Source organism: Micromys minutus (genome assembly GCF_963924665.1).
Source record: "Micromys minutus genome assembly, chromosome: 3".
NCBI lineage: Eukaryota > Metazoa > Chordata > Mammalia > Rodentia > Muridae > Micromys > Micromys minutus.
The window spans coordinates 3,302,790-3,315,522 of record NC_137972.1 but is presented as its reverse complement, the minus strand read 5'-3'; the positions used below and the strand labels follow the sequence as shown (position 1 = coordinate 3,315,522).

Below are 12,733 nucleotides of genomic sequence, written 5' to 3'. Positions count from 1 at the left end.
TGTGTGTGTGTGTGTGTACGCTATGATATGTGTAGAGGTCGGGGGCCATCTTTCAGGGAGTTGGTTCTTTCCTTCCACCATGTGGGTTCCGGGTATTGAACTCAGGCCATCACACTTGCTGGCAGGAGCCATCTTGCCAATGTTCTTTAAGATGGACAGACGTCTTCTTGTCAGTAGATGGACTTTCCCAATGGTAAGTATTACGAATCGCTACACTTTAAGGACACACGTGTTCATCTGGGTGTGGCTGTGCTTATGTGCATATGGCAGGGCACGCAGTACATGGGGAGCAGTCACATGGTCTACCTGCTGGTCGCCAAAACCCAAAGCTAAAACGGGTGTGGTTAAAGTTCAATTCTGGGCTCTTCTACTAAGATGGATGACAACCCGGAGGGTAACGACCACTTTAACTAGGTCTCTCCTGATAGTGGTTTCCTGTGGCCAGCACAAACCGGCTTTTCATACCAGTAACTTAAATTCGACCACCAGTCTCAAATGTTTCAGAATAATCCACAATATTTTCAATATTCTAGCCTATTAGCGTTACACATCAAATATGGTCACTGGATGCTCCGGGAACAGGAGCAAAGCAGTCCTTTCACGAATTACCACACATTTTCTCTAAATTTTACAATGCTGCCACTTTGCATGTACCTGGTTCTTTCCCTCCAAGGAACACTAAACATGTCAAATACAAATTATCCCAGATGTGTTTCTAAGACACAAGGAGCAGCCAGGCACGGTGGGCAGGAGGCAGGAGGATCACGAGTTCAAGATTCGCCTCAGCCACACAGCAGAACCGTTAGTCAGGGGTAGCTTTGTCTCAGTGGCAGCGTAAAGCTTGCCCTATAAACTGTAGACAGTAGTTCCCGAGTCTGTGAACTGGTCTTTATGTGGCCCTCATGCAGCAGATCAGTGAGGGGTCTGTGAGCCCCGTCAAAAGAGCATCTCTCTCGCTATACAGCCGGCCTTATCCTGGCCGTGGTCTGTGAGAACCTACAACTTTTGCTCAGTGTTTCAGATGTAAGCAAACTAAGACTGAGACGTTTTGTGGAGAGTCTGCAATCCCTAGCCAGCAGCAGAACTTTAGCCAGGCATGACCAGTCCCACAGATAACACTTAGGCGAGCGGTCTACCTTCTACCAGCTGTGGTTTGTTTCCTTCCCAGAGGCCTCCTGTGGGTTGATGTTAGGGTGATACATGATTGGACAGTGGAGAGGTAGGCGGAAAAAAGGTAGGAAAATGGAAGAGGAGCAGAGATTGCAGAGAAAATCAAGATGGAGCTAGAGAAAGAGGACCTAGATCCTAGTGGCTGTAATTGGCGATAGGTAGATATGAATATTCTTAAGGGATTCTATAGGTCTTTTAATCTCTTATAGAAGGACAGTTTGTATCTTTGTCCATTGAATTTAATTTTACTGTGTAGAGGGTTTGTGGATTGAGAATTTAATATATAAATCTACCATGCAAAGTTACTGGGCTTTGGAGTCATGTTTGTGCCGGGCGGTGGGGTAAAGAAACACACCAGGGTGGTCGAATCCACTCGGGGCAGAAGCATCAGGGCGGGCAGAGTGAACTGCCTGGGAAGAGAACCAGGGGGGGAGTACGGCATTCGGAGTGTGTGAGAAAGTCCACACACTAGAGCAGCGCCCACCAAGTGAGACCACGCGGTCCGATAAAGGACAAGCCATCTTTTTAATATTTACTGCAACAGCTCTTGCTTAGGGTGTTCACCGTCATGGCTGTAGATTGGTAGCTGCCTCACAAGCATACTCTGGTTCGCATTAACCCTTATCGTTAGGTGACCAATTTGTATAATTTTGACCAACATGGTGATTTCATTACAGAAACCAGTGGTTTTTGTTTTCATATCTTGTTTCTGCCCCATGACTGGCCTTTCTCAACTTTAAAGGTAACTGTGGGAGAGAGGGCTTGCTTGGGATTCGTTTACATTACTAGCTATGTCTCGTAATAAAGTCCATAAGCAGGCAAGCTGACAGGTCACTCTGCATGACAAAGGCTTAAGGACTGTTTCCCAATAAGTCTAAAGCTGGCATGGTAGCGCACGCGTGATCTCAGCACCTGAGCACTTGAGGCAGGAGGATTGAAAATCCAAGCCTATCCTCAGCTGTTGAGACAGTTCGGGTCAGCCTGGAATACAGGAGACCTTGTTGGGAAAGTCAGCGATTTAACTAATCGGCGTGACGAAATCTCCATGCCTAGGGTATTACCTTGGAGAAGAGGACGGTCCTTGCCTCAGAGAACAGTCTTCACTAGGTTGCAGCTGGCCAGTCCTCTCTGTAACAGGAAGCTTTTCTCCTCTCTCCTAGGTGTCCTACTTCCTGCTGAGCGCCCTGGGCCTGATGGTCTGCATGCTGGCCGTGGCCTTTGCCGCCCGCCACTGCTCCCTGCTCGCACAGTTCACCTGCGAAAGCTCCCTGGATTCTTGCCTGTGCAGGCTGCCATCCTCGGAGCCTCTCAGCAGGGCCTTTGTTTACAGGGATGTGACTGAGTGTACCAGTATCACTGGTACTTTCAAACTGTTCCTGATCATCCAGATGGTTCTAAACCTGGTCTGTGGCCTCCTGTGCTTGCTGGCCTGCTTTGTGATGTGGAAACACAGGTACCAGGTCTTTTATGTGGGTGCTGGGCTGCGCTCCCTGATGGCTTCCGATGGCCAGGAACAAAAGGCCTAACAGGTTGGCTTAGAGGGAGACAAGCTCAGAAATGGCACACCCACCAACTAGCCAATTTTTAAAAGGCAAACTTTTGACAACAAATACTTTTTCATTCTCTAAATGTGTATTTTTAGATATTTTTTTCAGAAAACAAAACATTCTTTTCTTTTTCTTTCTGGATCTCTATTGTACTTTTTAAAAACTTCTTTCGAGGAGAGAGGTGGAAAGACAGCTCACAAGTGAAGAGGACTTACTGCTCTTGCAGAGGACTCGAGTTCAAGTTCAGTTCCAGAGCACAAGTTGAGTGGCTCACCTGGATCTCCAGCTCCAGGGACATTGGCGTGCGCGCATACACGCGTAATTTTAAAAACCAACTTACTTTTAAAGTTCTAATGAGAAACAAGATGCGAATTGACTTGGTGAACACCAAAAGGAAAAGAACAGACAAGGGACGGATGGCCCAGAGCCGGTGCTAAGCTCTGGTGCTTGTTTATCCCTATCGCTCTTACATCCTCGCCCGCCTCCACCTCCGCCATCCTGTCAGCCCCGTGCGATGGTGTGACCCAGCATTGCAGCCCCTCCCTACACTCTAGATTCTTCTAGCTCTTTCTGCCCACGCCTTTATCACCGTGGTGTCTAAGGAAAGCGGGATCTTAGTTGAGTGCATTTATTTTTCACAGTGGAGGTGTCTTCAAAGTATGAAATGGCTTTAAAAAAAAAAAAAAAAAACCAACCTAATAGAAGGGGAGGCTGAGTGAATCTGAACACCTGGGCTGGGGTGCGGCTTCCGGCTGCCTGAGCTCGGATCTACCACCGGTGGGCTGCAGCCTCCGTGAGGTCTGATTCACCATAATTGAAAGGTGGTGCTGTTGTATTCCTAACGATGTAGAGAGTTTAAAAATAATTATATTATGCCTCTAGTCTGTCATCTAAAACAAATCATTAAGACTAATTTCCAGCTAATTGTTCATTATAATTAGGCTCAGGATCCTGTTTAATGAGCTCTGGCTGTTCTTAGGCAGCACTGTTGGTGTTAGGAAAAATTACAGCCACAGGGGAAGATGTCTGAAGATCCACTTTCCTGGAAACCCTCCACTGCAAGAGAAAAAAAAAAAAGATCTTGTAAAACATTAACACTCAGATTTAAAATATTCTCAGAGAAAACACAAGAACATTTGTCACAGAAAATGCTTTTATTAATAGCACATTTGTGATATGTTGAAAAGTTTCTCCCTTGACCATCAAGTCCCTTTGATGGTGAGTCCTGAGAAATCCTAGTGATGATGGTTTTTGTACAAGTCCCTGTTTGGGTGACATGGCCACAGTTCGGGTATTTAGTTTCAGTGTAGACTTAAGACAGGCTTTGCTATGTAATTGCTATCACGCAGTGCAGACACGCATCCGTGGTTGCAGATGGGTGCTCACGTCGGGAAATCAACACCATGTCAACGCCATCATGAATGTCCCTCGGTCAGTCCCAGGTCTCAGTTCAGCCAGGCTTGCTCTCCACTCTGCCTGTCCATAGACTTTCCTGTCACAAAATGTGCCCCAAGGGGACACATACTCTCTCTTGCCCCCGAGAGTCAGTGAGGAAGGAGTGGCCACGATGCTGATAATGGCATCGGTCCTGTGTGAGCCACACAGCCTGTCTAAGGGAAGTCCTGCCCCTGTCTGGGATTCCTAATTAACAGATGCTTAAACATTTTACGTTCTGACTTGCTTCAGAGCTGCTCTTCCTGCCTGGGAGCTCAGGTCAGGAAGGCCTATGAGAGAGTCTGGTGGATAAAACTCCACAAGAGGAATGAGGCAGTGGGACACACCTTTCATCTCTGCCCAGGCAGAGGCCGTGGTTCTGTGAGTTCAAGGCCAGCCTGGTCTACAAAGAAAGTTCTAGGACAGCCAGAGCGGACAGAGGAAACCCTGTCCTGGGGGAAAAAAAGCCAACAAAAACAAGAATAAAAGGAGTGATTTCCGACAAAATTGTATGAACACAACCCTGAGCTTCCTGGTGGTAACCTGGGTAACCTTTAGTGTTTGTTACGAGCAACCGGCTGTGGGCCGGGGAGACACCTCAGTTAGCAAAGTCTTTGCCATTCCAGGAAGAACTTGATCCCTTGTGAAAAGGCCGGGCATGGTGGTCTGTGCTTGTGATCCTGGCACTGAGGAGACAGAGACAGGCAGATCCCTGGGGCTTCTTCACCAGCCACCTTTAATTTAGCAACTGAACTCCAGGTCCTTCCACGATGAGTTTGTCTCAAGAGAGACAAAACAACAACAACAAAACAAAAACCAAAGGTAACCCGGAGTGGATAACTGATCTCTCACACAGTCAAGAGTGACCCAATTCACACTGACCTGGGATAGTTTTCTATAGAAAGAGGAACATGGTGGAAAATCCAGGATGTCACGGGATGTCCTTTCAAAGGGCAGCTGTTCTTACATCTGCTAGTGTGCACCCAGACCTCTGGGAAGCACACAGAATGCCTTTGTCCAACAAACTCAACGGATTTTTTGGGGTTTTTCTAAATGAGAAAATTAAGATTCCCCATGCAGTTAAGTTTCCCTACACATTACAAATGGCTCACGGCGGCCATTTTAAAGGGTAGAACAATTTTAGCCTGTGGGTTTCTTACTTTTTAACACAACCAAGAGTTGGGGTGAGAGCTCACAATATTATGTCTGCATAGAATGGGAGTTTTACTATTATGATCAAATATCCTTAGCTCTCCCCGAGGAGGGGGAGATGTAAGTGAGCTGAAGGAGCGAAGCCGGATGACAGGACCCTTTGCAGGAAGCTTACTGGACGCTGCTATGTGGAAGGATTGTGTTGCATGAATAACAAATGGCTTTGGGCTGGTTTCGAAGTATTTTGACGTTATGTTTTGCAAATATTGAAGTTTCAGTAAGGGCAACAGAGAAAGAGCAGGCACACAGCTTCTCACTTAGCAAAATGTTACACTTCAAATCTGTCGCAGAGCCAGGACGGTGACAGTTCCCCCTCCCCCAGCCTCCTCCTTCAGGAGAATTAAATGAATCAAGACTTTTCAAAGAGGAGAAATGGCCAGGGCTTGGCAGTACTTGGAATAGGAAGACAGTCACCAAGCCCACTCAGCGGGTCTGCGCCTTCATGTGACCGTCGTCTGTTGCTCAGAGCTCCATCCAAATTGGTGTAGGCAGCACCTTGGAGCCATGCCCAAACCATAGCTACTCCAAAGCCCTAGAAACTGTAGTCAAGTAACAGGCCTCACATCACCCTCTTTGGATTGAGAGCTTAGATACTCTCTTTTGAGCTCCTTCCGGTGTGTTCCGACAGGGGAATTCCATTCTATATTTTATCCACATCCAGGGTGTGAGGATCCCATGCTCCTTCTCACTTCTACGCACATTGTATCTGAGGCATATTTGTGAAATTGTAGCAGGGTCTTGATAAAAGCAATCTGAGGGGTATTATTAGGAGGGGCAGTTCTGGAGGGGCTACTGAAAGGTGACCAGAAATAAACTTGTAAGCTGCTCATCACTTGCAAGCATGAACTGTGTCTTGGTATTCCCTGTGGCTACCTCCGAGCTACCACAGCACAATCACCTTGGTATAAATGCCACTGGATTCTGCTCTCGTTAACCCAGAATGTGCTTCTGTGCACTGTGGCCAATTGCTCAGTGTTTAGGCCACGGAAAAGAACTCATGTCTTCTAATTTTCTTGTCTCAGATGAGCACTGCCCCTCTCAGACTCTGGGTGTGGGGCTGTAATCTCTTCTCCTGGCCTCAATCAAACCCAGAACTGAAGATGGAGTGTTTCTATACATTTGAGGGGTTTATTTCACAGGGCGTGTGCTTCCTTTATTAATAAACTTTTTGTAGTCCACAAAGACACAGTGTTTCGTGTGTTTTAAGTTGACCAGGTGGTGCATGTGAACTTGTGTATGTAAAATCTCTCAGGTTAGTGTTTGCTTCAGAAACAAGGCTTAGAAACCTCAGTCATTATGTTAAGTGACATAAGCCAGGTTTAGAAAAACCAGTAATGCATGTTTTCTCATGTACATGGAGAACAGAACTCTCTCTCTCTCTCTCTCTCTCTCTCTCTCTGTGTGTGTGTGTGTGTGTGTGTGTGTGTGTGTCATTAAACTTCAAAGAGGACTGTAAGGGAGGACAGAGAGTTCTTAATGAGGAGGGGGAGGGGAAATGAACATGGTGACGGCAAGGGAAGAGAGGCTTATGGGAAAACGCAAGAGGAGCAGGAGAAGGCAGTCGGGACAGGAAAGGCAGAGGTGGGATCGGTATAAATTAGAACAAAATGAGTATGTTTTAATTATCATAATGGAACACATTCTGTGCTAACTTTAAGAAATGTGATTTAGAAAAAAAATTGAAGAATGAAAAGAGAAAAAGAAAACCTGGCCTGGGAATAGACAAGCAGCAGCAGAGGAGCAATACTGATGTGTCCAGGCAGTGCGCACTCTGTCCAGGCAGTGCACACTCTGTCCAGGCAGTGCGTACTCCGCACTTCACTCTACGTTAGGGTACAGGTCACGGTTGTAATTGGCCCCCAGGTAGAACATGAGCTGGAGGGAATCTTTCAGGGGCACCTGGGATGCTGATTCCTAATTTCTATCAATCAATGTCAAATAAAGCTGACTGGCCCTGGGAATGGGATACACATTGATAAATATATATATATTTATATGTATAGTATATATATTATATACTTTTATTTATATAATTTTATGCATTTATTATACACATTTATATATTGTGCCTAAAGGGAGGTCTCCTCAGATCTGGATGCAAGGACCTCCCCTTGCCAACTCAGAAGCATTGTAAAAGTCTGTCCTACTATGCACTCAACCCTTATTGTTTAGTTAGGAGAGCGTTTGAAATGCAAAGAGCAAGGCTTCCCACTGGAGCAGGATTTCATTCCGCTGCTAAGCCCCCAGGATTAGAAGTCCCACTGCCTTTTACCGCTGTAAGGTTGGACAGCCTCAGCACATGCTTTTTCCTTCTGTGTCGACGTGACCTACGAGACCCTTCAGTGACGTGGTACTTGTTCCCCACATCTAGCTGCAGGGGTAACCTCCACATAAGCTGGCCATTGTGAAGTGTCAGACATGTAGTACCATGTAGTCTTAAACATTCAAAGTGCAAGCAAAAGGTGAGCTGTCACCTGCAGATGGTAGTTCTGAAACAACTAGAGTCTAGAGTCTTCTAGATCTTTCCAGCAGATATCTGTACAGGCACAGTGCGATCCCTTAAAAAGCCTGGGAACTTAAAGGCTGCTGTTTTTGTTGGGGAAGATCATTAGGATTGTGACATACAATCGCATGACTGTTGGGGAATGTTGAGGCTATATTGTGACTTCAAAGCAGAAGATTCCAGGGACCCAGAGCCTTGGTGGGGACATCCTTCCTCTATGGCTGCAGTTGACTTAGCAGGCCTAGAGTCTCATCTGTGCAATGCAGGCTGGTCCTTTTCATTTTTCCTTTTCTTTTATTGGATATTTTCTTTATTTACATTTTAAATGTTGTTCCCTTTCCTGGTTTCCCTTCCAGAACCCCCCTATCCAACTCCCCTCCCCTGCTTCTATGAGGGTGCTCCGCCTCCCACCCACCTACTCCCTCCCACCTCCCCACCCTGGCATTTCCCTACACCGGAGCTTCAAGCCTTCACAGGACCAAGGGCCTCTCCTCTCATTGATGTCTGATAAGGCCGTCCTCTGCTACATAGGTAGCTAGAGCCATGGGTCACTCCATATGTAATCTTTGCGCGGTGGTTTAGTCCCGGGGAGCTCTGGGGGGTCTGGTTGGTTGATATTGTTGTTTTTCCTATGGGGTTGCAAACCCCTTCAGCTCCTTTAGTCCTTTCTCTAACTCCCCCATTGGGGTCCCCATGCTCAGGCCAATGGTTGGCTGTGAGCATCCACCTCTGGTCCTTAATACTGAAACCGGAGACTGACAAGAAGCAAGACGTGCCGTGGACTCTGGACCTAAAAACAGAGAACTACTGTCTCTAAGTGAGATGTCTTCATACACGATTAAACTTCCTTCCATACCTTTCTCCCCAGAAATGGTCACAGTGTTGTCTCTGCCTGATCAGGTGTGGTTCTTGACAAGAGACTGAGCGGTGTGACCAGAGATGACTGTGTTCCTGTGAATCTGCCAGTTGTCTCCTCCTCCTTCCTAGACCCGTCTTTTAGACTAGGAAGGACTCAAAGTTGGCGAAGCAGGCAGGTGAGCTGTTGAACTCAGAATAACCAGATGGGAAACTGTATGACTGAAGTTCTTCCAGCTGGGGTAGAATCCATATACCCTCACCAAAGGGGCTGGGTCTCAGGCAGCCTCTTCCTGTGCTTCTCATCTTTTGGGAATCTTTAGATCAAAGCAGAATGACAGAAAAGATGGTGTATAATTCTCCAGGGAGAGAGGGCTTCCTTCACTTAAATACAGGAGGAACTTAGGGTTTCAAACACTGAGTCTAACCAGAAAAATAAAGTGTAGGGGCATGAAGGCATATTGGGGGCTGGATGTGGGAATCATAGGGGAACCTGGATCCTGTCTGGCCTGGTTTGGGTTAGAGCAAAAGCAGAGTCCCTGGAGCAAACTCTCCCCACCAGGTTTCTCTAGATAACTCTGGGGAAAATGACCAAGGTGATGATTTCTCCTCCAGTATTGATTCTCTCTTTTCCATGGGCTTTCTGCAGCCTTTTGGTGAATATCACACACACACACACACACACACAGAGAGAGAGAGAGAGAGAGAGAGAGAGAGAGAGAGAGAGAGAGAGAGAGAGAGAGAGACAGAAAGAGAGAGAGAGAGAGAGAGAGAGAGAGAGAGAGAGAGCAAACCTGCCTCTCTCTGATAAAGTATTGCAAATTGAAATATTAGTGGCTAATACAGAGATTCCCCTGAATGCAAGCTACGCATTAATAGTTATAGGTTTGTGTGTGTGTGTGTGTGTGTGTGTGTGTCTTTTCTCTAAAGACTAACACATTTTTTCAGATCTAGGGAAGTGAATTGTGATGTCAGAGAGTGGAGACCTGGTCGAATGTTTTAAACCCAGCCACCTACTCTGTCTGGCCAGGGTTTTGACCTAGCTCCAGAGCTGGTGGGACGTGGAGCCGATTTCCCATCAGCCATGGCTGTACTATTAGCCTGAGGCTAAGATGGCTGGTTACAGCTGAAAGACCTACTGAAAGGAGCTGACCAGAAAATGAATGGGGAGGGGCTGCGCCTCACCCCCTGGCAGAGGACTTTTACTGTGAAGAGAGGGTGAACCGAAGGGGGAATTCATGCAGTAGCTTCTGGCCCCCGTCTGGTTCCAGGAGCATTACTTCTCTCAGACCCCAGGGCTTCTCTTCATCTCACACAGAACACCCTCAGACGCTGGCCTGGCTCCACGCCAGCCCAGAGGAGGATGCCAGCCACTAAGGAAAAACTCCCAAATTGTAACTTAACAGAGTGATCTTTTTTTTTTTTAATCCCCAAAATGTGTTTTCCCCAGTTCATGAGCACAGACCTGTGGTTTTTTGTCTCCCCTGGCTTCACAGCCTCTGCCTCAAGCCAAGAGACTTGGCTCTGCTTCCCCCTGAGTCAGAGTCTCGGCTGGTAGCTGAACCCAGGAAGCCCTGGCCCCCACATCTCTCCCTAGAACCACCAGACCACACTGCCTCCTGTGCTTGGTCCTTTGGCTGGGTGTCCTGCCTCCTCTCTGTTTGGAAAGCGCCATCTTACGTAACTCCGGAACTTACTAAATGCTCCATTGTCTACTCGGGAGCATTCAGAACAACCTATTACTGACTTATGACTTATCACCAAGATAGAATCTTTTGCCCGCATCCCCTCAGCCCTTGGAACTGGCCTCACCTGCCTCCCAGCCATCAACACAACAGCCAGGTCTTTGGGGAATTACAGGTTCAGTACAAGGTGCCGGGAATACAAAGGCAGGTTCACCCGTAGGTCACGGAGGTTCGCTCCTTTCAGGCCGCACAGGAAAGTCATTTGTACTCAAGGCCGAGGCAAGCAGAAACAATTCTGATCTGATTATTCCTTTATAATCTGATTTTGATAAACAGCTGATGAAACGGGAGGTGTCTTGGCCCCTTGGAGAAGAGATACTCAGGCGGTTATAATCAGGTTCTCTTATCTCTACAGGCAGGGGTTGATTTCAAGACTCCTATTAATAGCTCGGGATGGCAAGAACTGTGACCTCTGCCCTGGATCTTCCGAGCCTTGAGAGCGGGCGAAGTGACAGCAGCCGATTGGGTGAGCTCTCTTCATCCATTTTTATTTTCTGTGAATCTCTGATTGGTCCTGTTGGGGATCCTAGTAATTACTGTAAGCTGGTACCTCCAGAAAAAAAAAAAAAAGACTCTCAGGATTCAATTAAAAATTAAAGGGGCCTTATGTGTGGTTACCAAGGAGGTTTCACAGCAGGGTGTGACCTGCATCTGCATGAATCAAACACTTGAAGGTGACATTTCCATTGTTCTGCCACCTCAGCAGCCCTAGGAAGAGGGGCTCCCAAGGGCTGGGGAGAACAGGCTGCCTCTCTCTCTTCCCCCACAGACCTGTGGTCTTCCAAGGGTAACACCAGCCCCTGCTATTTCTTTCTCTGGTGGGACCAGCTAGTTGTGTGACTGGGTTCAGGCAGAAGTGTGCTTCTTTCCCGTTAATGACATGAAACCCCAGGAAGGCTGGGGGGTGGGGTAGGCTGTGTTTGGGGACAAATGTGCTTCAGCTTGTCATATTTATTTACTGAGCTTCAAAACAGAGACCTTAGAAGCTGGAGAGATGGTTCTGAGTTACGGGTGCTGTTTGCTTTCTCAGAGAACCTGGGTTCCCATCATTTCTATCTGGTAGCCCTTGGGGATCCAGGCACCTTCCTCTGGCCTCTACAGGTATCTAAACACATATACCCTCACAGACAGACACACTCCTAAGTAAAAAATATTTTTAAATAAAATGTTCTTTAAATAAAAGTAATGTTTAAAGTAGAGAGCTAAAAGAATCTTCCCATTTGGATGATAAAAGAAAGATTTTCTCAAGGACTGTTGAAGACCGGTTCAACAGCTGTCAGGCAGAAGCTTCTTGCAGGAACTACCCTCATATCTTACAGAGCAAAATTTTAGAGCATCTAGTTGGAAACACCTACCCTGTAAAATACGAGGAAATCTGCTGATTTGATACCTTCTTTCTTGGTGACAAGTTGAAGTTCGTTTAACAGGAGGTGATTAGGTTGTTTTGGTTTTATTCGAATACAAAGAGCATTCCCAGATGTGCAGGGGCTACTGGGCTGGACAGGCACAAGCAGAGCTACACACGGCGTGGGGCGGTGTCTTAGAGATCTCTTCCTCGTTGCCTGCTGTCTGGCCATGAAGGGCGTCAGTAGACATTGGTGGGAAGCTCCTGACTGAATGGGTGTAACATGGAAGAAATCCTTACAGGGACTTGGGGAGTGTTTCCATCCGGAGGATAGACACCATCCTCTGAGCGCCCCTCACATGGGGCTCTTTCTGTAGCTGCTTCTTTCCTGCATCACCCAAGAGCTGTGGAAACACCTACTGCTGGAAATCAAGGGAATTAACAAATCAACGGAGACGTCAGACATCCCCACTGTCCCCCTTTTAAAATTTGGTTTCTGTTGCATATGTGTGGGTGCTTTCCCTGCATGTGTGCCCACGCGCCATGGAAAGGCAGTGTGTCAGGAGGGCAGAAAAGGACATCACATCCCCTTTAAGGAGTTACAGAGGGCTGGGAAACCAACCCAGTCCTCTGAGCAGCAGCCAGTGCTCTTAATGACTGATCCATCTTTCTAGACCCTGTTCCTCTTTTCTGACCCCATCCCCCCCCCCTTTTTTTTGTCCCACAACTTCTTCTTACCTCAGAGCACTTTGGCTTAGGGAATAGTGAAGATCAAAACCCATAGATTTAAGGGACTTCAGTAAAAGACCAAAACTGGATTATCAAGTATCACTTCAATGGAACAATATAAATTTAAAGTAATAAGTCACCCAACAATAGTCTACACATATGTACATATATGTGTTATATACGTACATCTATC

General features: G+C 46.9%; 1 protein-coding gene across 1 annotated transcript in view; it reads left to right on the top strand.

Moving 5' to 3' along the window:
- Window positions 1-6,547, top strand: part of SSPN (sarcospan) — a 29,735-nt gene extending 23,188 nt beyond the window's left edge. The window contains exon 3 of the mRNA XM_080914955.1: window positions 2,331-6,547. Coding sequence (XP_080771081.1) covers window positions 2,331-2,696 — 366 coding nt within the window. The 3' untranslated portion in view covers window positions 2,697-6,547. The remainder of the gene's footprint in view (window positions 1-2,330) is intronic.
- The last annotated feature ends 6,186 nt before the right edge of the window (window positions 6,548-12,733 follow it).